Source organism: Trichoderma virens (assembly GCF_000170995.1).
Source record: "Trichoderma virens Gv29-8 chromosome Unknown TRIVIscaffold_4, whole genome shotgun sequence".
NCBI lineage: Eukaryota > Fungi > Ascomycota > Sordariomycetes > Hypocreales > Hypocreaceae > Trichoderma > Trichoderma virens.
The window spans coordinates 1,971,097-1,997,077 of NW_014013745.1; the positions used below are offsets into that span (position 1 = coordinate 1,971,097).

Below are 25,981 nucleotides of genomic sequence, written 5' to 3' on the forward strand. Positions count from 1 at the left end.
GAAAAAAAAAGGAAATAGTAGGACCGATGATATCACAGCCAGCGTGATACATATGCGGCAAAATACGACTGAGGAAGTGAAAAATAACAAGGGAGAAGAAATGAAAACCAACACTTATACAGATACCCCCCTTTACTTCATCCTCTTAGAGCCTCTAGAAGCGGCACCCTCATCGTCAATCTGCCTCTTCAAACTAGAGCTTCTCTTTGGCGTCCTTAATCTTCCCAGCAGTGCCTTGAACTTATCGAAGAACGTCATCGGCGCGCCGTGCATCCCGATGTCCTCGAAAATAGCCTCTAGGGTATGCAGATGCTGGCTCGCCGCCTCGGGAAGCAGATTCAGCTCCGCCAGCACAAAGTCTCTGTCTTTATCGCCGATGAGGCGCAGATACAAATTTCTCTCTGTGCGCGACTCCGTGAGAGAACCTGATGGGACTACGTCGTGGTTGCGGGAGACGACGGCGGAAAGGATGTGCACCAGCGTGCGCGCGGCAGAGGCAGCTTCTGAGGGCTGGAGAGGCCGGTCACGTGTATAGATGATGGATTTGATGAGCTTGGTGCATCCGAGGAGGTGTTTTGCTGCCCAGGAGGCGTCAGGGAGTGTTTCTGCGGATGATCGCGCTGAGGCGGGATCAGAAGCGTATGCGTCGAATCTGCGGAGCACGCGATCGACTCTTTGCGCGAGCTTCCTGAACGGATCGTTGATGGGATCTCTGGGACGAGAAACCGACTGGAAGTAGTTGAAGAAGTGGTGGTTGTCGAGCAGCATGCGGAAGACGGTGCAGTCGAGGTCGTTGCGCTTGAGCACCTTCTTCCCGAGCATAGGCCGCCCGAAGATATCCGGACGGAAGTCTTCCGGATTTGTCCCATAGACGGCGGCAAGAAGCTCGCGCGACTCTTGGACGCGGTAAGAAGCGAGGTCATCTTCGGAGAGGGCTTCTGGGTCGATGACCTGGCAGTGGAGGCCATCTGACAGAACGTCGAGGTGGTGCTCTGAGATGGCAGTGAAGGGATCACCGAGCTCTTTGGCGAAGCCGTCTTGGGTCATGGTAAGAGGCGTTTTGGGATCGTGGTCGTAGAGCGTTTGTTTTGTGAGCTGGTCTAGGAGCCATAGCAGGTGTGAGCACGGCTCTGCTTCGTCCCCGCGTCCACACGAGCAGGTGAGCTGGGATGATCCATCGCCATTGGCCCGAATGCGAATAGACTGAGTGACGAGCTCAGTCATCTGAAAGGCATATGTATCATCAATGAGACGACACTGCTGCAGCGCGATCGCGGGAGGCTCGCTAAAGAGGTCGCGTACGGCGCCTTGCGCCTTTTCCGAAAGATGATTGATGTTGTAGACGAGCTTGGTGGGGGACTGCACAACCATGGAGAGCTCATCGTCGTCCTCGGAATCAGAACAGGATTCGAGGTCAGAGCTCGAGTCTTCCACAGTTGGATCATAGCTGTCGCCTTGTAGGGCAGCGTGTAGGCCCGATTGGCTGGTGGGAGACATCTCTTCGAGGGTCAGTCTGCCGAATGGAGCGACTGGCACTGACATTGGGTTGACGATGGAGTATCAAGAGTATCGCTGTTTCAGTTCTCGAGTCTGTGACCTGAATGGTCATGAAACGGTGGACTGGAAGTGGAAGATGAAGCAACTTTATAGAGAAGCAACAAACATATCGTGTCAAGGGGAAAAGTCGATCTTGTCCCAACCAACAACACGAACCAACATCAAGGGGGAGTGGCCTGGCCGAGCCTCTCCCTCTCTGGTGTGTGTAGGAGATAGAGGAGGTGTAATGAATACATTGGATAATGGGAGAAGTCCCCCAAGGGCCAAAGTATCTGTGCCCTTCGATATGTCACTGGACAGGAGGCTGAACGCCCGAGGGGAAGGCTGCTCACGGGAGAGCCCATATCGAGCCTCACCCAGAGGACCAATGCGGTCCGCCGATGGCCAGGGAGGAAATTAAGACACCTTGCAGAGGGGCTGTGAACGCATCAACACCAGCGAAGCCTAATCCCAGTGCAATGGAACGGCCGCTGACTGGTCTCTCGACTCCGGCACAGGACCGGGGCCTCAGCCGGGGATGTGGGTCCGGGCCGGAGGACGTGTAAGATGGCGTCTATAGGACGAACACGTCGTGGCATGCCTGAGCCTGGCATATTAACGACCGGGATGTAAATGATAGACTGAGGCTCCTCATTGGATCGGCGATAGGATGCGAGCTGAAAAGCAAGCCGCTCCTGGGGCTTCCCATGCCCAGCTTCTATGCACGACTTTGCTTCTTCTCCATACCGCTTAGACAAAGGACCTAAGTATATCACCAATCAGCATGAGCTATCAGCATCTTGCCTGCCAGCATGATGCCATCTCCTGACTCTAGCTTGAGCTTGGCCAGGCTTCTTGCTCAGGATGAACTCACTATCAGCCTCGTCCCCAAGCCGTTTGCAGATCCAAATGCTGTTCCTGGAGCACGGCCAGGCCGGGCCACCGACCCTTGGCGCCGGTAATCGTAATCGAAAGCCCTACTGTTTCTATATCTCGATACACTCGACCGCAAAGGGAGACCTGAAAGGCCGTGCTCCAGGCGTTCTTTCTTGGAATCTTTCTCTCTGCGCGGTTTCTGCAACGGGCTTGAGACACTGGATGCAAGTTTCTGGCATGTTGGTTGGAGGTTCGGAATATGGGGATAAGCGCGCTCCACCAGGCCGGCCGCAAAAGGCGACCGCAAAAATGCTGCGCCTCGAAAACCTCCAGTCGTCTCTAGGCCTCGTTACAGCACCTTTAGCGCTAACCTTCGCTTGCTTCAGAACCCCCCGGCACAGCGCTCCAGGTCTCGACGGCAGAAGCTACAGCGCTCTCCCACCGCTGCACCGCCGCTGGATTCCCACCGGGTCCGGCCGTTTCTGCGGCCTGGTCTCCATTTCGCTTCTCGTCAAGCTGTGAACAGTCCATACAAGTTGCATTCCAGAAAACACCGCCCTCAATGGAGAGACCATCTCTGCGGCCTAGTAGGAGCTTTTTGCTGCAACTGAGACTGGGATCCTAAAGAGTCTGTAGAATCAAACTCTGTGATGGTCTCGCGACGTGTTGGCAAACTCGCAAGGCGTTTTTCATCGAGTAGGTGCGAGTGCTCACCTAGAGCGAGACAGTTCACTTCATCACTCACATGTCTGGAAGCTCGTTGGTAGTCATTATCAGTACCTACACGCTACGATCATGTCAGCTGGCAGGCAGATTAACTCTGGATGATCCGGTGGCACCGATACGAAGCCTCCGCCGTTGTCTGCCTGCTTGACCAAACAGCTGCTGGGTTAGTATTTTCTCAACTTGGAAGCTGGATGTTTGGCCTACCTCAACTGAAGTAGGCAGATGTCGTGGTGTTTCACAAGTAGATACTAACGCTTGGGAGGCTGAAAACAAAAGTCTACTAGCAGGCAGGTCCCTTGTAGTAAATGTCACGACATCAAAGTTGATTCCTTTTGTTCTACGTCATATATCGTACGTCATTGTACCGCAGTGCAACGCGCCACGGTGAAAAGCCAGAAACATCCATCACAACGACAGTCGTCTTTCTCAGCTGCCAGAAAAGAATATGCTGCAGCAAATTGTGTAAAATATCGAGACTGGCTCACTCAAATGGAAAAATAGAATCCCCACGCCTTGCTTCAGTTGATTTGGCCAAAGGTGGAAATGCGTTTGCGTTGTTGAGACATGCTGTTGATTTCTCTGGTTAAGGCCTCGGGAGGCAGGAGATGTTCGCTAGTAAACATGGCCGCAAAGGTGGCTCCGCCCAAATTCCGAAAAAAAGCAGTTCATGTGTGACTTGCCATGTCGTCACTTTCCGAATAAACACCCTTTGAATTTCCCAGCTCCCCAATCTGTACCCGCTCCTCCATTTCCGTTGATAAAAGACTCGCATTCGTGATTTGTTTTCTCTGCTGAGGGGTGACTGATCCGGTAAATACTGACATTAAGGTAACAAAGAAGCTAATGTGCCAGCCAAGGCATGAAGAAAAAAGAAGAAAGAGTTAATAGTTTAGAATAATAATGCACTCTGTGGGCACGGCGTCTAACGCTTTGTTTTAGGCGAACGACGGTAGAGCTGCGCGTAGTCCTTCTGCAAATCGGACGGCTCGAGGGGGAGTGTGCCCACTGGTTAGAGTGGCCTTGGCTGGCGACCTCTCTTTTCGTAGGATTGTCTTAATCTCTGACGAAGTCGACGAGGACGATGAGGATGAGGAAGACCGGCCCGCAGACGAAGAAGGCGTCTTCTTCTGCAGGTTGCCTACAGACCGGTCGGATTGTCAATCGATGCCGTGCTGCTTCTTGAGCTGCGCTAAAGATTCCCGGCGGGCGTCGAGGTCCTCTTTAGATTTTACCATCTTGTCGGGCTGATGATATAATACTGTGCGCGTGTCAGCAGGGCGTTTGCTCACGGGGGGGAGCACGAATAAAGACACGGCGCCACGTACCAACGAGATAGCGGTTCTGAAAGTTGAAACCGTTCAATTTGTCGCAGGCTTGCTTCGCATCCATGACATCTTCGTAGACTACAAAAGCTGTACCCTTGGTATTGCCGGCAATGCCCTGACGAACCTGGCTGCAGAGGGGTTAGTACAGCGTATATGAAATGCAATGACGGCGGCTGGCCAGAACCATCAACCGCACGTGGATTTGGACATACCGAATAGGTCCGAACTTTCCAAAGAGGTCGAAGAGCTCCTCAGGAGTAACGTTGTAGCTGCGGCAAGTCAGTGTCAGATGTATTTCTCGTCTGGATTCGGCGTTTGCTTCTCGATGGAGGCGTACCTCAGGTTCTTTACGAACAGAGCGCTATAGGAGACAAGTTAGCCAAGATTCTTTTATCACTTTTTCACCGAGCATCCAGCGAGACGTGCCGGCCGTGTGCTCGGAGAAACGAGATGGAAGGCCTTTGCAGCCTCGGCGCGACGCCAAGACTCGCAGGAAAGTCGAAAAAACTCACCGATTGACTTCGGGGGCAAGTTTCCCGCCGCGACTACTCATCTCTTGGATGATTGAGGTTGTGGTGGTGATGCTTCAGACTCGAGAAGGGTCGGAGGTGGCGCCGGAGAGGGAATGCGAAAGATGGAATGGAAACAAGAGGTTCCGGGGTGGAGGCACAAGACGCAAGACGGCCAGAGAGAATGGGCGATTGCGGTGGGTCTGATAGGCCACGCCCACGTGACTCGCGTTTTTCGCTGAATCCTGGTAAAGCCTGGATATCCGGCGATGGCAGATGGGTACGTACCGCTCGGCCTGTCTCTGGCCTGCTTCTGGCCTGTCGCAGTGCAGTAAGTGGCTGCTAGCGCTGCCTCTGGAGCTCCTCCACTTTATTTTTTTCGCTTTGCAATTGGCGCTTCCGTCCAGACACGTTCCCTTGTTGGTTGTGCTCGGTGAGTATAATCAGCAGTTTTGAGGTGTGCTAATGCAGCAAATGTGTATCACACGGCCTGGAGCACTGCATCTGTTATTGGAGGCTGGATGGGTATCACGAGTCTACCGGGAGTTTGGAGAGGTCTGGGAGAGCAGAGTATAAACTGCAGAGTTCTGAACTGAAAAGAGACTTCAAGGTCCCCTGTGAACAAATGTCCGTTTCGGCCACCACTCACGTGAGCTCCATCGCCGCACGAACAATACGAAATGAGTGCCCAACAAGACGGCATTTCTGCAGTAAACTTAGATTAGCAGCACATCAGACCATGTCGACCTGACAACTGCCAACTGCCAATTGCCAACACGGTCCCATTAAAAAAACACGCGCAACGCAGAATTGCATCACGCGCCACCGAGCTGCAGTGATTCGAGGTGGGGGACTTTTGATGAGTCAGGCGACAGCCATTCAGGGGGCGTTTTCGGCCATGCACCCCACGAACATCTCGGCTTTCACCGCCGACCAGAAACACTAGCAGCTGTCTGTGAAGATATCCGCGGCCTATCGGGGATTCTGCGGAGCTGCACTTAATAGCCAGTTGCTCTGTGTATTTTGATTCGTTGTGATGATCGCGATAGCTCTGACTATATTTCGTATATAGAGGTGAATGAGAACTGATCTTCAAGGTTCACAGTATACACTAATAGCAGCGGGATAAGAAATCGAAAAAAAAAGAGAAGAAGAATAAAACGAAGAAGGTGGCAAAAGAGAATAGATGGAAACAGTCATGCCGATTCACTAATGGCTTCGGATCTATTTACCTCTCAGCATCGTGTGTTGCTTTTGATCCAAGTGAGTCGGTGGTTAATACGTTAACGCTCATTTTCAAAACAACACACTAAGCGACCGTTTATTCAGCATAGGTACTTACCTATCAAACACCCTGATGTTAAATTTTTGGGGGACACAGTTTTTCTTTCCTTCTCCCAATTTAAATAGCAGACACGACCCCATCATGATGGGACGATGCCGCCTTCAGCACTCCCTAGCCTTTTCCTAGACATCAAGATATCGAAGCCGTGCGTGCTCTGCAGCACGCCGTGAATTTCCGCACCATGTCAACCTCATTCGGCCAGAATATCTTGTCCGTGTTCGATGTTTGGGAAGACTCGTCGTTGTTTCTCTCTGAAATCTTGGAATCCGGAGATGCGCCAAACGATGAAGTGCAATGCCTCTTCAACCAGAGCTTGACTGGCGGCGCTGAGGACTGGCATTATCTGGTTGACTGTGCACGGTCAATACGTTCCACTCAGGATCGCCATCCTGAAAGCCTCGATGGCAGCGATATTCTCAGCTTTGTCTGGGAAATATTCGATGGATACGACGGTGCATTGTCATCTCCCCAGCCTTGGGGAGAAACCGATCGTTTGATTGCACTCGCCAAAGACCTGGAGAGAGACGTTGGAATCCTGCCGCCTTCGCTGCCTACTTTGCAACCAATCCACGAAAATGCATCACGAGCACGACCACGCGTCAAGAAACAGCGGCCAGGAACGACGTCTCACTACTGGTCCGACGAGCCTTCGCATCAGACGAGCAAAAGAAACGATAAGCAGGGCAATCTCTCCAATGATCGCCAATCCAATCAGGTACGGATATATGACCAGACTATCCATCAGGGTGCCGGCACTGCTCTCCTTGCTGTTAAGCCAATTTCGGATACACAGCCTTTGAACGTCTTATCATCACTTGATAGTTCTCGCCTTAACAACCTGAGCCCATGCAACTCCTTTTGCAAACTGAAGAATGAGAAGGAGACGCCGCATAGCAAACATTCAACAAAATCGCCCTACTTTCTGCAAAAATCGTCACCCAAGGAAGAATCGCCGAAGAAGAAGCGACCGCCGCCGGGAACAATTTCTTGTATCCCGTTCCCTCCTCTCGACTCGCCGTCGTTTGGCATCATTCAAGAGGAGCTGGCTCATGATGCGTTTTGGCTGCTCATTGCCATTACATTTCTCATAAAGACAAGCGGACAGGTAGCTTTACCTGCGTTTCGTCGAGTGAAGGAGCGGTTTCCTACGCCATCACATCTGTTAGATCCATCAATCAAGGAAGAACTCCTTGACATGATACGTCACCTAGGACTATCCAATGTACGGCTTGCATATATCCTGAGGTACGCAACTGCTTTTGTGCACCAGCCACCAAAGCCCGGTGTGCTGTATCGAGTGAGAAACTACGATAAACGGGCCATAAGCCCTACACCAAGAGATCTCGGCAACGGCGATTCGCAGGATTCAGAAATGTCGCATCTACCATCAGACGGCGGCGATCAGGACCTTGAGGCGTGGGAAATCGGCCACATGACTCAGGGCAAGTATGCCATCGATAGCTGGCGCATATTTTGTCGTGACGAATTACTGGGTCGAGCTGAAGATTGGAACGGAAAAGGCCGCGAGGCTGAATTTCAACCTGAATGGATGAGGGTGAAACCAGCCGACAAGGAGCTGCGAGCCTGCTTGCGGTGGATGTGGATGCGCGAAGGCTGGGAATGGGACCCGACAACAGGCGAACGCACGGTATTGAGGGAGGAGATGCGAAGGGCCGTCAATGAAGGGAGGGTCGAGTATGATGATACGGGGGCACTGAGAATTTTGGCCGCGGGAGGAATCTGACGGTATACGAGTACGCTGTAATCTGGGAGAGATGGTATGAGTTGAGATGAGATATTAAGCGCTTGGATAAGTAGCCACGTGGTATGTGCTCTTGTGCGTCTTTATGCGCCCTGACGGCCAGTCATGTTTTTGCTAGAATAGATGCCAAATATTAGTCTACAGGTGATGCGAAATAGACCAGATAAATAAAGCATTGCATAGCCATCACAGCCACAAATGGTCAATCCCACGTAATCGGCCGTCACGGATTTTCTCACTTTACGACATACTGTACGTAGGTAGTGTAAAGTGGCCTTAGTACCTAGGTAGGTCGTTTACGCTTACACCAAAAGTCAATCGCTACTAGGTACCTTTTATGGTGTTGAAGCATGCGCATGTCTCGGACTACTATGGCACTTGGTCAGGGTACTTTGGCAATAGTGTTCCGTACCAAGGATTTACTACCTGCTCAGTTCAGGACATTGAATAAAAGTTCCGTGCTCGCATCATGCTGCAGGGCGAGACAGCCTCTGAAATCTCTGTAAAAGAGTGGACTGGACGGTCCATTTGGGGCCGCTCATCGCACGAGGGGCGATGGTTTAGGCAGGTGAGCACTTGTGACGACCATGTACCTCACCTGAACTATCCTATGCTGGCGAAGGTCTGGAAGCAGCTAGAAAATAGTATAAAACTTACTGGGTGGTGAGATGTGAGCAGTCGGAAGGGGAGATGCCGTAGCGGGCTTTTTTCGTTGTTCCGGATCGGATCTGGTCCGTGTTGAGAAGAGCAAAGGGTAGGGCTGGTTTGCCCTGCGAAGTCAATAGCGCCTCAATAAGATGAATGGAAGCGGTTGGATTCTTCTCTTCAAGTCACTAAATGTGCTGTTGGGCACTCACGCATGATGTACATGTCAGGTACCTTGTCTCTCTCCCTCTCTCTCTACCCGAACCCCCACTGGTGGCTCATGGTACATGGTAGCATTCTGACGGCATTCAATCGATCAAGCTACCCAAGCAAAACGGCAAAAGGACCGCTGCAAGCACTCATCTGCCAAGAAATGCTCTGCCGCCATGGCTAGTAACCTTGAATTAGTTTATTTTTGGCGCTCCCCCGCTTGCCGTAATGGCGTGCGTAGCTTTCCACATATCTTGACGGGTGCTTGGCCGGGATTTGCCTTAGTCGTGCTGTGCTGCCATGGGCTTACTGGGGCCTTGCAAGCCTCGCCACGGGCCCTAATTAGGGAGGTTCCAGCTAATAGTATTCCCTCTACCAAGGTAGGTATGCGCTCTAGTTACCGACCTACCTTGTCGGTGCAGTTGTAGCCACATGTAAGGGCGGGCTGTATGAAATGGATGGATCATTCGACTGCAGACTGTCGGGTTTAAGCCGTACCGAGAAGGTACCGCCACACGCAGCGTCAGCAAGTGCCGGTACATAGTACCTCCAATGTACTCGCACTCGTCCTTTGTCGCGCCAGACAGCCATTGTCACAGAGTTAGGTTGGCCGGAGCGCCAGTGCCAGAGGGGCTGCTTCCATGGCCTCGCTACCTGCCTCCCTGGACAAAGCTACACGCCCCGTCGCTAGCGTTTGCACCGCGCGCCAAAGTCGCTGGAGGGGGAGCGGCAGGTACCTGCGCAAAGTTGGGGGATCATGATCAAACTCGAGGGCGACTCCACCGGCGCTGGCTTGTAAAAGTGGACACCTCGGAGCCTGCAACATCACGGGATTTGGAAAGGACACAGTGGTATGTAAGAATCCGAGCTTTTTTGAGGTCATGACCGTATCAATCTTCTCCCTCGCCCCTCCTCCCGCCGTGATTCTCGTCGCACAATTGCGCTTCTCCCACTCAATTCGACCTTGTCAGACCCTGTGAGACTGGGCGCTGTCGCTGTCTTTGTCTTTTGCTGGCCATTCGCACCTTGACATCGTAGCGCATCGCATCGCAACCCATCGCATCGGAAAGCTCCGTCCACCAGCTTCCAATCCGTCCGAGTCGCTCACCTAGGAGCTCCGAGAAGCAACAAAAATCATCCAGGCGGAGACAGTAATAGGAACAGGAACGGGAACGGGAACAGAAGAAGGGAATCAACACAAGAGGTCGAAATGTCGCATCGCGGTCCTTCAGGTTACGGCATTGGCGGCCCCAGCCCATACGCTGGTGGCGGCGCCGGAGTTGGTGTTTCTGACGAGTCCAACGGAGGCAGCGTCCTTGACCAGCTCCGACCGTACACCAGCAAGGTCGAGGATTTTCTGGACTCCGTCAGCGAGCCTATTAAGCCGTAAGTGACACGCGGCGAGCTTCAGGATTGCCGGAATCGTGTAAACACAGTGTTGGAAGCTAACCTTGCGGCGCATTGCTTAGATACCTTCCCGCCATTGGACGATTCTTGATCGTCGTCACCTTCCTTGAGGATGCGCTCCGTATCATCACTCAATGGAGCGATCAGCTGCTCTATCTCCACGACTACCGCCACAGTAAGAATTGACCCCGGCGCAGTGCCAACCTTTCGATGCATTTTCTCGCCGAAATGGTCCGAGCTGACATCTAGACAAGTTCCTACCGGTCTCAACCACCTCTTCCTCCTCTTCAACGTCATCGCCATGGTTTCATGCTCTACTCTCGTCATTACCAGGAAGTTCTCTGACTACGCTGTTGCCGGTCTCATGTCTGTGGTCGTTATCCAGGCTTTCGGCTACGGTCTGATCTTCGACCTCAACTTCTTCCTGCGAAACTTGTCCGTCATTGGCGGTCTCCTCATGGTCTTGTCCGACTCTTGGGTTCGCAAGACCAAGGCCTTTGCCGGTCTCCCTACCTTGGATGAGAAGGACAAGAAGATGTACTTCCAGCTGGCTGGTCGTGTGCTTTTGATCTTCCTCTTCATTGGCTTTGTCTTCAGCGGCCAGTGGTCCTTCTGGCGCGTCATTGTCTGCATCCTCGGTGCCGGCGCCTGTGTCATGGTTGTCGTGGGTTTCAAGGCCAAGTACAGCGCCACGCTGCTGGTCGTCATCCTGAGCGGCTTCAACCTGTTGGTGAACAACTTCTGGACTGTAAGTGTCTTGACGATATTATGCTTTCTCGCTCGTTTGACTAATCCGATTCTTCACGCAGCTTCACCCGCACCACCCGCACAAGGACTTTGCCAAGTACGATTTCTTCCAGATTCTGTCCATTGTCGGTGGTCTGTTGCTCCTGGTCAACAGCGGCCCCGGCCAGTTCAGCATCGACGAGAAGAAGAAGGTTTACTAAAGCCGAGTAAAAATAAAATACGGACAAAATCGCATGTTTGGATTCGCTGACATGTGAGCACTGTGGCTCCATGATTTGGAACTGCGCCACAAACTCTTGGAGTTATTTTTTCTTCCATTTTTGGGTCGTCAGGGAACAACGGGAAGTGGATTTGCTAGGTATGAGTTTACATGACAAAGTATGGTCTTTACGAGTCGCTGCAAGTTTTGCACATACTACATAGAGAGAAAAAAACAATCTGTCTCGGGAGTCACGGAGGGAGAAGGGGGCTAGGATACGAAAGAGAAAAAAAAACCAATCCTCAATTAACTCTTTACGCACCAATTCTGTCGTGCATTGGGGGTTGTGATTGATGCAGCCATCTGCTAGTTAAACTAAGTTGCATTATTTGTATAAACAGCAGATTGAATCGTGGCAGCACTTACACGAATGTTGAATTGGTTACATGTATTTCCCGAGGTTAAGTAGACCAATCCACATAAAGCTACATTCGACCATCCCACCAATTATTTTCAGCAGATTCAGTAACTGCCAATTCCAACCTCGCAGTCCGCCTTAAACTTATCAAATAGAGCATTCCCTTGAATAGCTCCCCCACTGCTCCCCTCCCACGGGTGATCAGCCTCAACTCTCCGAATCATTTCCGCATGTTTTTCGGACCTCGGAGCAATGCTATATGGAAAATCCTGCGGATGGTCCAGCGCACCTGTTGTTGCATGCTTGGGTTCGAAATCAACTGGCTTCCCCTCATGAACTGCCTTGCTAATGGTGAAGACCGCCAGTGTTCGTGAGATCGTGAAGAAGAGACTATCTTGCGCGACATACCTGCCAGTGCATATTCGACGGCCATAGCCAAATGCATCCATGGGGTCTGGCTCGTTTCGAGGCGCGAGGTAGCGTTCAGGGTCGTATCTCGAAGGATTTGCGTATGTTTTTGGATCGTTTAAAAACCACCATACCGCAGGTCGTATATATGCACCTTTGGGAAGGCGATAGCCTCGGAAGATCATTTCCTGTGAAACTTCATGAACCACTCCCATAGGTGTGACAGGGAAAAATCGAAGTGCCTCCTTAACCACACCACTAATGTAGGGCAGGTTTTCCTTGTCACTAGCTTCGGGGAGACGATCTGGGCCGACCACTTTGTCGATTTCCTCTTGAGCTTTTTGTTGAACGTCGGGATGCAAAACCATGCCCAATATAAACGCTTGGATAGCCGCCACAGTGGTCTCTGCGCCAGCGGCAAACATCATTCCCGCTGTCCATCGAATGGCATCAGCAGTCTCTTCATCTACTTCTCTGCCATCTTTCCCCAAGGTGCTGATAAGCTTGGATGTGTATGACGACTGATACGAGGCTTTTTGCATTTGCTCTTTAGTAAAATTATAAGGGATTTCAGCACTGGCGTCGAGAAGTGCTCTCCACTCGCGAACAGTCCGCTTAAAACCTGCACCTGGGAACCACTCAGGCAAGTACGAGAGAAAAGGGAAGCTATCAACAGCCCATGTAAAAGGCATTATAACCGCGGAGGCGTGTAACAAAACCTGCTGAATTAGTTCTACCAGAGGATCGGGCTTGTATAGCTCTGTTGAGTAACCATAAGTAAGTTTCAATATAATAGAAGCCGCTTCTCTATACACATTATTAGCGGGTGAACCATTCATATCTCTGAGGGTTAATGCTCATTAATATCATGAGATTGATTATAGAATAGTCATACATTTTCACATGTTTGAATAGATGTAGAGGATCCATTAAAACTCTCAACAGAAATCTCTTTGATTCGACATCTTGAATATCGGTGTATTGAGCAGAGAGGAGATTGGTTCCGAGTTGCTGGTGGATAAGCTTTCGATACAGTCGATGTCGGCTGTTATATGGCATTACACTCGGCCACCGGTCATAACCGCACAAGCTCATGAAATTCATATGGGGCCGTGAAGAAGTATTTAATGACGATTTCTCTAAAAGTTCAATAATAGCTTCCTTGTCGTGAATTATAATCTGTGTTTTACCCAATACGGTCATAGAGCTGATAGGACCATATTTGTCTTTGAACGTAAGCCAGTGCTCGAATTCTGGCACTTTAGGGGATGGGACATCTCTAATATTGCCGAGAATAGGAATAGGCTTCGGGCCAGGAGGTAAAGGCAGAAGAACCCCACGCTTTTTGCGAAAGAAAAGAGAATAAAGAAGCACGCCAATTAGGATAATAATGCCCTGGGCTATAGCAAAGTCTGACATTTTGAATGTGCCTTCTCTTGAGTTGTCTGGACACTATGAGAGGAGAAGAGGATTACAGATGGTATTTATATCTGTCTGAGGACCAAAACGGGTGTTATATAGCTTAGAGATATTTATTTGTTATTCACAAGGCTGCAGCGAAAAGAAGGGGGGAAATGCCCCCATTCTGCTTCTCCAGTGAATATTACACCCTTGCCGAGGACTCAGCTCAATGTACAAGGAAGTCGAAGAAACCCCGCATCGATCGAGGCCGGTTTCAACAAATTCCCCTGTTCTGTTCTTTGGTATGTGTATGCAGGCTTATATCTTTCAGGGTGCGGGGAAGGTAGGCGAGGTTTCATTTTTACGACGATACGAACCCTGGCTCTCATGAAAACGTGTTCCATTATCAGCGTAAAACGGGATTAGTATGAAAACTACACGGGGACATCGTTGCCCGATATCCGTTACAATGTGCATGAGTTGCGGCCACTTTCCTATATTTGTGCAATGAACCCCTCTATACAGGTACAGGGAGGATTACATTGGTGCAACCCAAACGACAAATGGGCGGTTGCCTCAGCGCGTAAAATTGCTAGGTTGCCTATTGAAGCAGCATGTTGTATCAATAGTGTTTTAATAATCCATACATGATAATGACTCTTTACGGGATTCGGTGTGCGTGACTATGAGAGCCTGATTGGATGACGAGGGGATGTCACCGACACCACTAGTAGGCATGTTCTGAGGAGCTGTTCAAATATTATTTTCAGCTCCAGGAATGGTGTGGGGGCGTCTTCAGCTCTGTGCATCTCGTGATAGTGGATAAAGATAGATATAGCACTCCGTAGATACATGTGAAACCACATGCGGCAACCTTATCTGATGGATACGGGCATTAGGAAATGCAGCTAAAGACTCTAGGAAGTTACCATACTTTGTGAGAGCATTTATAAACAAAAAGACGGCCGGCTATTATATGATACGCCCATCGACGAGAGTAGTGGAGTTGAGCTGGATGCGTTCAAGAGTGCTATGGTTGCTCTAAACGTCTAGAGGGTTCTTACGGCTCTCATACAGTCTCCGTTTTTATAACACTCCGGTTTTCTTCAGGATTACATAGTGAGATAAGCGATGCGGAATAGCAAATTAATCTACTGTTGATGGGAGCTGATCTGGGGATGGGTCTGACGAATCTCCATTCAATTCCAACAGAAATAGTTATAAGTCCTATTAATTAACTAATTTATGTAAAGGTTTGCGTGACAGCCTATTATGAGGTTCATTGGTCGGTTAAAGTTTGATCGATCAATGAAATATTGCAGCGAGTTACCTCAGAGCAATTATTGTTTGCGGTCATTCAGTGCAATGGATGCATAGTATACAGATCATACCTAGATAATTACCAATACGTATCTTTTAACCCATTGTATATTTATATAAAAACATCTTGAAAGCTGATGAACTAAGTGGATAGCCGTCAGCCACTGTATATCCACTAGTTCTGGGGTATCGTGATATGGGATAGTTATCAGGTCTTCAAAGGCCTCCACAGACGTTACGATGGGATATAACGATAATAGCAGAGGGAGAAGATAATAGTCATAGGTCTATCTACCTGCATAACCTAATATATATAGGGACGTCCGAGGACGTCCCTCTCCTCCTTCCCTTTCCTCCCTGCCGATGGGCAGGAGGTGCCCCAACATCCCCCTATCCCAAAATCGTTGGCCATCTCCGACCATCGAGGATCAGCTCCGGGGTCGAAGCATTCCTAACGGAGTTAGGAGGAAGTATTGCGCTTGCGGATATGCTGGGTGATGACTACCCTGATAAGGAGAAAGAGGACCCCAAATACCCAAACGGCTACCCCTTCCACATAGAGACAGAGATGGAGCCAGACGTCGATCTTACTAAGGTAAATATTGCAGATACTTAGGATAAGACCCAGCGATTTCTGATTGTGGAAATCTTAGATAGGCATTGTCGGTTGTTTAAACCAGGTTTAGGACGTTTTAACGATGGGATCGAAATGCCGATTCCATTTAAACCGGGGGTCAGCGTAGACAACCTTCTACAAAGGCCTTTCCCTCTCTCACGACGTGACAGGGCTGCGATGGATGGTATCTCGACCCCCCTGAAGATGATCGGCGTTGTGGAGGACGTCCCTATATATATTAGGTTATGCAAGTAGATAGACCTATGATCATTATCTTCTCCCTCTGTTATTATCGTTACATCCCATCGTGATGTCTGTGGAGGTCTTTAAAGACCTGATAATAGTGCTCGGAGCTTACGCTTCGCTTCTCACAGAACATCCAGCACCTTCACGAGTTGAATTGAATTCACCATCCAGGTATACACGAACATATCCATTGGAAAATACGGGATCTCGTCAAAGTCCTCATCGTAGTTCAATACCTTCTAAATTTTGGCACCCCAGATTTCTGAAGTTATAGCTATGTGGTCATGTTTTTGAAGGCCCTGAATCTGCGCTACGCCTGTTTTTTTTTTTTTTACAGCAGTGTTTGCCATGTGGCCTAACTTTGAAACAGAAGCTTCTTCGGCACTCTAAGTTGGCTATCGCGCATCCCTGCGACGGCGTAGAGTTTAAGTACAGCAATAAAACGCAGAGAAAAGCTCTTTTATTTGATATGGGCTAGGAAAATAAACAAGCTCTTAAGTATCTGTTGCCTTCTGGTACTATCACTGCTTCCTGCTACCTTTGCTACTATCGATACATTCTTCTAGTATCGATACATTCTTCTAGTATCGATACATTCTTCTAGTATCGATACATTCTTCTAGTATCGATACATTCTTCTAGTATCTATACATTCTTCTGGTGTCCGCTATAACTATTCCCTTTAGGTAGCATTGAAATAGAGACACGGGGTAAATTGGGATGCTGAATAGCTACTCTGTTTCAAACGGGCTCTTCTTGTTTCTAGAATTCCTCTGCTGGCGGAGTAGATTGATGGCCTGTTTTTCTATTGGAACGCGCCTTTATTCTTTTGTGGCTAAGTAATACAGCTTTCTTCTGCTTAAATAGCCATTTATTCAGACTATAATGCTTGCTTGCAGAGAGTTTGTCCTCTTAATGTTAGTCGATGTTGGCGGCAATTCATGTCACCGCGTAGGTTTATGGTTGTTAAGAGCCAGGTTGCCAATTATGATTACTCAGTGAGCAATATTCAGGCAATTCAATCATCCTGAAATATACATTAGGTAACTTCTCTAGCTTCTAGATGAACATTGCTTTTGTAGATATGTTGGAGCACACGACAAGACATTTCATAGGCACTACGCACGATTTGTCATGGCCAAGGTTTTTCTACAGTTAGCTCAAAACTACAGTAACCACGCCTTTTACATCATATTCCCAAAAAGCACAACAGTTTGTGCTTCGCAGACAAGGCTTGCTTAACATCCCCACACATTTGCTGTGTAATAGCAGAAATCCCCAGATTTACTGGCAGTTACCCCGAACGACCCTGAGAATGATCCATAGGAGTAATGGACCGTAACCCCGTCGAAGGTAGCCTTATAGTCGCCGATACAGCTTAAAGCAACAGTGATACAACCAGGCACAGGTCCATTTTTATTAACGAGCGAGCAAACTTGAGTTCCATTATCGGTCAAAGCTGCGTTTGTCACATAGTTGTTCCAGCAACTTCCAAAGACTTAGTAGAGATTAGCAAGAGAATACTAGCAAAATTGGTATCTGGAAGAGCTTACTGGTGCCTGGGCACACGTAATTTATGGAAAACTGAACACAAGACAAGGCTGGTGTAGCAAAAGCTAGAATAACCAAGGACTGCTGAAGGGCTTGAGAAAGATGCATTGTCGAGAAAGAATTTAAGGATTGCGTATCAAGAGGTAATATATGAAGCCTTCGCACGGATTGAAGTTCTTGAGCTTCAAATTCGCCATGGAGCAGTCGTGATATCGCAAAGGGGAGAATCGATCTATTTAAATAGAGACGGAGCATCAATTATTCAACAGAGCAACAAACTACCAGAAAAGTAAAACCATCTGCCCAAAGTATTATCTACTTCAACTTACTCTACTGGGAATAGCCTGACCGGGAATAGATGGTCCTCTGCGGCCATAGCAGGTTGACATATGCATGCGACAAATTATAATGCTACTTCGTTTTGCAACGCTTGCGGGTTCTGCCCAGGTTGCGGTCAGAAGCGAGGTGAATCGATCCATAGAATTACAGCTTCTGGTTGGCTAATTTAATACTTCTAACTATATTGCAGCTACATCACACCACCTGCCAACCAGGGACATGCATATATGGAGTCCTGCTGCCGGAAAACCGCCGCCGTGAAACTGCGGAGGAACGCTACAAATTGGATTAGGCGTATCCTGCCATTGCTGGTCATGGTGCTTTCTACGTTACAGTATCCCATACGACTAAAGCTTGTGTGATCCTTTAGGATTTCTATCAGGCACATAGGTTTTGAGAAAGGCTTTATAGATACTCTGACTGAAGAATTTATAGAACCGGTTGAAAGGGTACCTGTATATTGACGATGTAATTATTTACTCCAGAGACCTGGACCAACACCTTCTGCACCTTGACGACGTTTTGGGTGTCCTGGCCGACTCCGGATGTACGATGGCGCTTTCGAAATGTCATTTCGCACAACCAGGACTGAAAGCACTGGGACACTTTGTGTCTAGGCTCGGTCTCAATACGTTGGCAGAAAAGACAGAAGCCATACGACAACTGGAAAGGCCGAAGACACCAAAGGACTTGGAGACAGGTCTCGGTCTCATGGGGTATTACTGGAATTTCATAGCCTCGTACTCAGTAATTGCAGAACCTCTGCAGAAGATTAAAGCCATCGGCTTTAGACATGCGCCAATCAAAAACCCGGAACGAGCGACGTATGCCGCAAAGGTCACACTACCCCCGATGGAGCCGGCGGAGCCAGACTCCCACCAAAGGATCAACGAGCACCTCGGCCTCTGAGGGTATTGGAGGATATTCACTGTCTTTTTTCCAGCATTATTCTCAGACGCTCATATTAGTTTTACGCAGAGGGACCTGCGCTGATTTCGTTTAGGGGATGTGAGGTCACATAACCTCACACACATGATATATAAGTATATATATTAGGTGGCTACCTCTACAGAGGTCTGATAGAGACAAGTCATCCCCATACATCTTCTGGTCTCCCTGTGCTGTGACCGTGATGCTCTGACTTCATCCGACCTACCACGGCACGACACCACATATGGTACATAGTTTTAATTCACCGACAAGTGGCCGCGTTCATCATATATAGGTATCATAGCTACACGTTCTTAAGCATTAATAAACATCAAGTTTCCTTTGCGCAAACGTGCCATTTTTCATTCATTCATATAAGATCATCTCTTGTGCGGCCAAAATATGTAAATACAATTCTATGTGCCAATGTGGGTTAGTTACGATGTAGCTATATCAGTGCTTCACGTGTTGTAGTAAAATCTCACCTCCAGCTTTCCATTTGCTGCTCAGTATACTGAGGCCCCATTTGAGCTGCTCTAGGAGGCTCATTTTATCGCTTGTTTCTGTTAATTGCGTGCCTCTGGTAAAGATAAGAGCCGCTTGGTAGATTAAATGTAAACAAAATGGAGAGACAATGCTAACGGGTATATGTCCTCTGGGCTGAAAGCTCTGCACAATTATCGCCGTGCGCCTTGATACTGCTTCCGGTGTGTTTTCTGAATTGTTGGCAGCAGATCTATATTTGAGATTCGCAGCCGTAACTTCTGGTTGGTGGAGAGCTAAGATTGCGCTGCCGCATTTTAGATTCTTCGTTGTGCTCATACTAGGTGGTTATTCATTACCTATAGCATGTAGCTGTCTGCGTACAGAATTCCAAGTTACGAGCTTGGCCTTCGATAAATGAGAGATTTACAAGTGAAGAGAGTGTTCGTTGTAGCTGTACTCCTTCCTCATCGTAGAGAGACTCATCTATGATGTCGTCACAGATGTGTCTAAGCACCTTTCCCAAAAGCGCAGTCGCTTGAGCGAACCGAGCGAACCGGCCCATTTCTAGCGACGAGCAACTAGATAATGTCAAATCATTTTCTGGTATCGTATTCTAGATTATACCTTAGATTGTGAAAAGCCCTCTAGAATTTGAAAACATACCCCGTTATCCCATGTTGTGTCATCTACCGGCAACGGGTGTTCCGACTTTGGCTCCTCCGTCGCGAGCATGCGTAAAGGATTGCCAAGATTGACTAGGCTACGTGTGGTGTCAGTCAATATTCTTCATATGGAGGAAATGCACAAGCAATGCATACCAATCAAGTATCAAAACTCCCCACCACACCCTCCTCATCTCCTCTAGTTCTACCCAGTCGTCCGGGGGTGGCCGACCTGAACCTTTCCCATCATTGTTAAGGCCTAGAGCGGCTCCATATCGCGCACAAGAACCAATCGAGAGATATGCGGCCGGATATATAGCATGCCCAAACTCATAGATGGCGATGAAAATGGTAGCCTGTAGAAATGTTATCGTGATATTACCCGTCATTTCTGTTTCCGCACAATAACGTTTCGCTGCTAAGTACATAGGAGATCTCGGTTCGGCCGTGAGCTCAGATGGTGACCACGTAATCAATCTCATTGCGATGATGACCATCACAAAGTCAGCCCGGCGCGGCGAAAGAGGATTCAAGAGTTGGTGGTAAAAACGTCGCTTGGAAATAATTGGCATCCACTGGTGAATATCGTTGAAAAACTGAGCAGCCACCGCGCGAATATCAGCCGGTTGCCCTGTATAGACTTCAATATACTCTGGAATTTGAGGAGGATCGAAAATTTGTAGCTGAGATTGCTGAAACAACGCGGAATCTAAAAAGAATATGGGTGTGACGGTAGCGTATCGGCTCGACGTCTGCTGAAAGGCTCCATGGCTCGAGAGGGTAGCGTGAGTCTCAAGCTGATTTCCCTCTATAGCACTGATTCTGTGTCGAAGGTATTCTAGCTCGCTCCGTGCAAGAGCAATCGGGACGGGATATGTAAAGCCCAGTCATTTCTGCAACTGTAGGGTTAACCTCAAGTCATCCGACTCGTTTATTGCACCGCCATACCGTTTGCATAGACCACAGAGTGGAAGTGACTTATCGCATTTCTTCTTCCGTTGTCTGCAAGAGTTACAGGCACGAGGACTCTCTCCAATACCAGACATTACAAAAACGCACAACTTTTAGGCGCGGCTTTTGCAGCGACAAGCGAGGCTCTGGCGGTATTATGGCCGCTCAAACGCAACTTTCGCCTCTTTCCCCGCAAATCCCGATTTGGGCGTCAAAGACTCCGTAGATGGCGCCAGTTTCTCCTTGTATACACTGATATTGTTAATAGTGTGGAACCAAGAAGCATCACATCCGAAAGCTATAAAGGTAGAAGAACTTGCCTGTACGATTTGGACCTTTTGTCTCATCCAGACCCGTAGTACTCCTACAGACTCAATATTGCGAAGACCATTTCACAACACAACTTGAGATAGCACAAAACCATGGCTACAATTCAGGAAAATGCACCCACCCGCTTCCTGACGGCAAACGGCATCAAGTTTGCTTATCGTATGATTGGTCCAGTGAACCCTTCCAAGCCCCCAGTGCTCTTCCTCAACCACTACCGTTCCAATATCGACCTCTGGGACCCACTGGTCGTGAACGGCGTTGCTTCTAGTGGTCGACAAGGTATGCACTAACTCGTTTGTCATCTCCATTCTTAGCCACGACTTTCCTCTTTTTGGGTTGTTTACTCATGCCTATTCGGAATGTTCCGTCCCTTCATGTGGAGGTGGCTGCTGATGCACTTACATCTAGTTATCACCTACGACTATGCCGGTCTCGGTCACAGCGGCGGCGACTGCGAACTGTCCATTAAGGGCTTCTCTTCGAACGTCATTGCCTTCCTCAAAGAACTCCTCCCCACCCTCTCAGGATCCCCTGCTCAAATCGACCTTTTCGGCTTCTCCCTCGGCGGCTATGTCATCCAGCAGGTTTGCATCGACAGCCCGGAGCTCATCCGCAAGATCGTCATCTCTGGTTCCGGACTGAGTGGAACTGCCACCTCGTGGACTGCAGTCAGGCCCATGGCCGAAGTGCAGAGCGCCATCTCAGGTGACCCCCCGAACCCCGACGCCATCGCGGATGCCTTCTTCCCCAGTTTCATCGACACCAAAGAGGCCTCTAGCGGCTGGCTCAACCGCATATTCACTGCACGCTCCCAGATTGCCGGCAAGAATGGCGAGCCCGAGTTCAGGAGCTTCCTCAGCGGGCCACAACTGAACCGCCTCACTGAGGCATACCTCAAATGGGATGCTGACCCCGTCCCAAACGCCCTGCTACACACGATCCAGAAGGATGCTCTAGTCACCACAGGAGCGAATGACCTCATTGTACCCAGCCAAAATTCCTATGCCCTCTCCAGACAGCTGCCACGCGCCAACCTCGTCATTTATCCAGGATCTGGCCACGGCCATCTGTTCCAATACTCTGACTTCTTCGTCAAGCAAGTGAACAGCTTCTTGGACGGAGAATGGCCATCGCCTCCGTCCTCTGGGGCTATCCGTGGCCAGCTCGGTGTTTAGCACCATCCAGCATAGTCACAAAGTTTTAAGGTAGCAGACAAACTACGTTATATATTTTTGATAACAATTCTATTGTGTGATTTTAGAACTGCTTGTTGCCTGGACATATATCTCTTGGTTTTGTCATGCTGCCTGCACCAACACAATGCTGCCGAATTATGAGAACAATCAGACAAAGTTTGCAGCTTTTATAACTTTCAAGCAACCGTGTATCTTATATTTTCGACACCTAAGCACGTAGGCATTCAAAGAACTATTCATTAAGTAGAACATGAACCATTTAAGTTTTCCTCCATATTTCTAAATTACCTAGTGGGTCAAACGTCAATAAAGACTTCTTGAAAAACGTTTTATAAGACAGAAGAAATTGAACGCAGACCTGCCGCCTTAAAGAGATTGTATAATGGAGCGTCAGGGCAAAGTGAAGAGGCCCTGGTTCCATGTCCCTAACAAGCACCTAATCTAGAGCGCATTTGGGCTGGTGGCAAAGCTCCACCAATCTGCCTAAATACATAGTCTAGATGGCGGACAAAATGCCGCTGGCTACATGTAATCCTTGAAGGGATCAATGGATATTTCTGAAGCTCGTGCTAAGCTGGTGGCAAAGCACCGCCATGACGGACAAAATGCTGCCACGAGCACTTCCATCATTCCGCTGATATATTTCTTGTTGATCATGTCAGTGTGCCGTATGCTTGGCCAGATACAATTTCATCACTTAAGCGGATGAATGTACGACGTATGTATTAGAATTCAAAGAAAAGAATTCGGCTGGATCTTACGAGTCCACGTCATCTGATTACATACTGTGGATTGTCTTCGAAGATTTAGTAGCTGATATAATACCCAGCGCATAAATTAAAATTTAAAAGCCCTTTGGGCACATTCATACACATGGCAAGCTTTTGCATACATGTATGTATACATTACGAGACGGAGAAAGTCAGGTTAGTGCGAGGTATATCAATTAACGAGAGCTATAAACGTAATATCTCATAATCACTTCACTAAACCCGCATACTTCATAGCTATCTCCGTAAAATTCTCACCTGTCTCTCCAACCAGGATATCCCTTTAATTTGCAATTCTCCAAATCGTCTACTTCAAATAGGACAACCTTTATGATGTCAGCATGGCGGTTTGTGCGTAATAGCTACGTTGTGCGTGCTGATCATTTTCCTATTCCCGGAGTTTCTGGTCACCAGCTACTCGAGATAAACAATCCTTTCGGAACACGCCCGGAAGTTAAACTTGTTCAAGGCAAGCGTAGGAAGAAACTTCAAAATAGTCCAACTTGCGGCACGGATATGGATGCGGACGAATCCATCATTAGTCCAGTTAGACCACTGACCCTATCGTATAACAGAAGAGCTCTTCCCAAAAGGATTACAAGACAGTTCACTGGCTGATGTGATTTCTGTAATTATCGAATTTTCAAGCGATACACTGAAACTGAGCGACAATGGAAATTGTTCACGGCAAAGCGATGGCCTATTCTGACCTTTCGCTAAAGCACCGTAACAAAGGACTGGCCTTCAAATACCTATTCATTGGTCAGGAAGGCACCCCCGAGAACTACCTATTTGCCCTTGTCCGGTCAATTGGATTTTTCTCTCCACGCCACAGGCACAACTTTGACCAGTTCCGTTACGCTTACAAGGGGGATATTTCCATCAGCCCTGATAAATATGCAACTGAGGGGGAGCTTGCCTACCATCCCGAAGGCGTCTACTACGGACCGCAGCAGGACTCGGATGGGGAGCGGGTTGTTCTCATTTTACAGTTTGGTGGAACAAGTGGGCAAGGTTTTCTTTCCTACCGTCAGCTAGAAGAGGGGCAGAAAGAGCTTGCCCAGCTCGGCCACTTTGAGGGCGGTAAATTCTATCGAACCGGAAGACAAGACGACGATCCGCCACAGGATGGATATGAAGCCCTGTGGGAGAAATTCAACGATCGATGTCTCACATACCCGCCTGGTCGCTACAAGGACCCTGTCATCATGAGTCCGGTCAATTACACGTGGCACCCAGCGGACAAACCGGCAAATATAGATGGGATGGTGTTTAAGAAGACACTTGGGGTGTTTACTGAGCGTGAAACCCGAGCGGAGATGATACAGATAAAAAAGAGTGGCCGATTCCCCGTCACTTCGGCAAATGCAATGCAGTTAATTTTTGTCTTAAGTGGCGCGGGTGAAGCCGACGGGCAGCCTTGGGAGGAGGAGTCAGCTATACGGGTCTCACCTGGCAAAGGTGTTGTACTTTCCGCACATCAAGACACAGAGATCCTGCTTTTCATCTTGCCGATGTTAAGTCAAAATTGATCTGAGTCTTGTTCTGTCATGGTGGCCTGTTGGAAGTCCACCGAGATTGCTAGCCATAAGTTACTATGCGAAATACAGCCACCACACCAACTCATAAATATTCGGTCAAGAAACTATGCGTTTGTCCAAGACATAGCTCATCAGCCGACGTGAAATTGCCCCAGATAGCTAAATGGATCTGGCAGCAGTTGATCTTGTGAGCTGCTAATGTTAACCAGCCAGGTAGCAAGTGCCTGTTTCTGGGCACTAATCATTTCAACAATTTTCGTCTTCATGTTGCTTTAATTGCTCAGAGAATGCCCGGAATAAAAACGGGGTCTAGTGTCCCCGCTGATCTGGATATCTCCGCAACTAATTGATCCAGGATAACTACATGTATCTATGTTCTATAAGCCTACATGCAGACACCCCCCGCTACCCCCGCTATATAGGAGCACGATCTGATGTCGGTCACCCTCTCTCAACTTGTAATCCCGGGGAAGACGCTACGATGCTCACCATTTTTTATTTGAAAGGACAGCGAGGGGATCAAGGATCTCAAAAGATTGCACGAGCATGTGATGAGTGTAAGAAGTGAAAGGTAAAATGCGATGGGCAAACTCATGCAGCCAAGGCGGATTTTACTTAGGTATATGTACGATGTGTCTCCTTGAAAGCAATGTCGCTGATTCGGGTGTTGACTTTAGTAGAGTATGAGTACGGACAGCCACAGAAGAAGCGCTAGAGAAATGGTCGTGCTGCTCTCATAGACGTGGCGGAGCGGCGCGGAAGAGATGCCTAGCAACACATGAAGCTCGCCAGGATGGAGACGTTCTCAGTCGTCTCGCCTATCGCCTCGTCTTCTAGAAAATCTAGTTCATAAACAGCTACGTGTCAACTTTTCTGGGCTTATCAAACCAAATAAACGAAGAGGGAACTGACAAAGCCCTACTAGTCAAGGCAGTAGACAAAAGTATGTATTGGCGCCTCGAAGACCATACCGTCGTTCCAAGAAGATATGCCTCCAATTACGGGCACAACAAGGCTTTCATGGCCATGGCAGCAGCATCAACCTCGGTCATTAAGTCGCTACTATTACCAAGATTAGCAACCAAGAAATTACTAGGAAATGAGCATCTTTAAATCTGTCTATGACAGTTTGTTCCGCACCGCGAGACAAGTAGATACTCGAGATAACTAAGTGTAGAAATACCAACGAGGTATAGGGGCACTACTTGGGAGTTCTCTCTGGTTGAGGAATGAATGCAGATTTGTAGTATCAAGCAATAGAAATGGAGAATATTGGATCGCTGTGGGAATCGAACCCACGCCCGTAGGGCTGCCAGAGCGACCTTTAGGGCCGAGGCCCAGGGGATATTCAACCATCAAGGAATCAGGTTTTCACCTATGAAAGAATGAGGTTTTCACCTATGAAAGAATAAGGTTTTCACCTATGAAAGAATAAGGTTTTCACCTATGAAAGAATAAGGTTTTCACCTATGAAAGAATGAAGGAAAGAGAGGGCTTTCGCCTTCTTCCTTGGGAAATATGGACTTTCG

The 25,981-nt window shown here is 48.6% G+C and overlaps 10 protein-coding genes across 10 annotated transcripts; 5 read left to right on the top strand and 5 right to left on the bottom strand.

Moving 5' to 3' along the window:
• Positions 1-132: 132 nt before the first annotated feature.
• TRIVIDRAFT_31072 (uncharacterized protein) lies at positions 133-1,497 on the bottom strand (the record flags this gene model as incomplete). Its single annotated transcript, XM_014103547.1, has 1 exon — positions 133-1,497. One exon carries the CDS (start codon positions 1,495-1,497, stop codon positions 133-135), a length of 1,365 nt encoding a protein of 454 aa, XP_013959022.1.
• A 412-nt stretch (positions 1,498-1,909) lies between these two features.
• On the bottom strand, positions 1,910-3,183 carry TRIVIDRAFT_61583 (uncharacterized protein; the record flags this gene model as incomplete). The annotated part of the gene is made up of 4 exons (XM_014103548.1): positions 1,910-2,110; positions 2,411-2,751; positions 2,784-3,025; positions 3,158-3,183. 4 exons carry the CDS (start codon positions 3,181-3,183, stop codon positions 1,910-1,912), a joined length of 810 nt encoding a protein of 269 aa, XP_013959023.1.
• Positions 3,184-3,441: 258 nt separating this feature from the next.
• TRIVIDRAFT_215683 (uncharacterized protein) lies at positions 3,442-5,068 on the bottom strand (the record flags this gene model as incomplete). The annotated part of the gene is made up of 5 exons (XM_014103549.1): positions 3,442-4,396; positions 4,464-4,591; positions 4,676-4,732; positions 4,801-4,824; positions 4,976-5,068. The coding sequence occupies 5 exons, from the start codon at positions 5,014-5,016 to the stop codon at positions 4,296-4,298; spliced, it is 351 nt and encodes a 116-aa protein (XP_013959024.1).
• A 1,201-nt stretch (positions 5,069-6,269) lies between these two features.
• On the top strand, positions 6,270-8,061 carry TRIVIDRAFT_208626 (uncharacterized protein; the record flags this gene model as incomplete). The annotated part of the gene is made up of 1 exon (XM_014103550.1): positions 6,270-8,061. The coding sequence occupies one exon, from the start codon at positions 6,499-6,501 to the stop codon at positions 8,059-8,061; it is 1,563 nt and encodes a 520-aa protein (XP_013959025.1).
• A 1,787-nt stretch (positions 8,062-9,848) lies between these two features.
• On the top strand, positions 9,849-11,707 carry TRIVIDRAFT_84749 (uncharacterized protein; the record flags this gene model as incomplete). Its single annotated transcript, XM_014103551.1, has 4 exons — positions 9,849-10,320; positions 10,404-10,516; positions 10,596-11,089; positions 11,151-11,707. 4 exons carry the CDS (start codon positions 10,145-10,147, stop codon positions 11,286-11,288), a joined length of 921 nt encoding a protein of 306 aa, XP_013959026.1.
• A 102-nt stretch (positions 11,708-11,809) lies between these two features.
• Positions 11,810-13,532, bottom strand: TRIVIDRAFT_190071 (uncharacterized protein; the record flags this gene model as incomplete). The annotated part of the gene is made up of 3 exons (XM_014103552.1): positions 11,810-12,920; positions 13,009-13,454; positions 13,488-13,532. 3 exons carry the CDS (start codon positions 13,530-13,532, stop codon positions 11,810-11,812), a joined length of 1,602 nt encoding a protein of 533 aa, XP_013959027.1.
• Positions 13,533-18,138: 4,606 nt separating this feature from the next.
• Positions 18,139-18,495, top strand: TRIVIDRAFT_220267 (uncharacterized protein; the record flags this gene model as incomplete). The annotated part of the gene is made up of 1 exon (XM_014103553.1): positions 18,139-18,495. The coding sequence occupies one exon, from the start codon at positions 18,139-18,141 to the stop codon at positions 18,493-18,495; it is 357 nt and encodes a 118-aa protein (XP_013959028.1).
• Positions 18,496-19,005: 510 nt separating this feature from the next.
• On the bottom strand, positions 19,006-20,386 carry TRIVIDRAFT_125715 (uncharacterized protein; the record flags this gene model as incomplete). Its single annotated transcript, XM_014103554.1, has 4 exons — positions 19,006-19,306; positions 19,359-19,615; positions 19,666-19,762; positions 19,821-20,386. Coding segments are annotated over 4 exons (1,221 nt in total), but the record flags the coding sequence as incomplete, so codon positions are not given.
• Positions 20,387-21,052: 666 nt separating this feature from the next.
• Positions 21,053-22,066, top strand: TRIVIDRAFT_129977 (uncharacterized protein; the record flags this gene model as incomplete). Its single annotated transcript, XM_014103555.1, has 2 exons — positions 21,053-21,224; positions 21,354-22,066. Coding segments are annotated over 2 exons (885 nt in total), but the record flags the coding sequence as incomplete, so codon positions are not given.
• Positions 22,067-23,582: 1,516 nt separating this feature from the next.
• TRIVIDRAFT_61591 (uncharacterized protein) lies at positions 23,583-24,443 on the top strand (the record flags this gene model as incomplete). Its single annotated transcript, XM_014103556.1, has 1 exon — positions 23,583-24,443. One exon carries the CDS (start codon positions 23,583-23,585, stop codon positions 24,441-24,443), a length of 861 nt encoding a protein of 286 aa, XP_013959031.1.
• Positions 24,444-25,981: the final 1,538 nt, after the last annotated feature.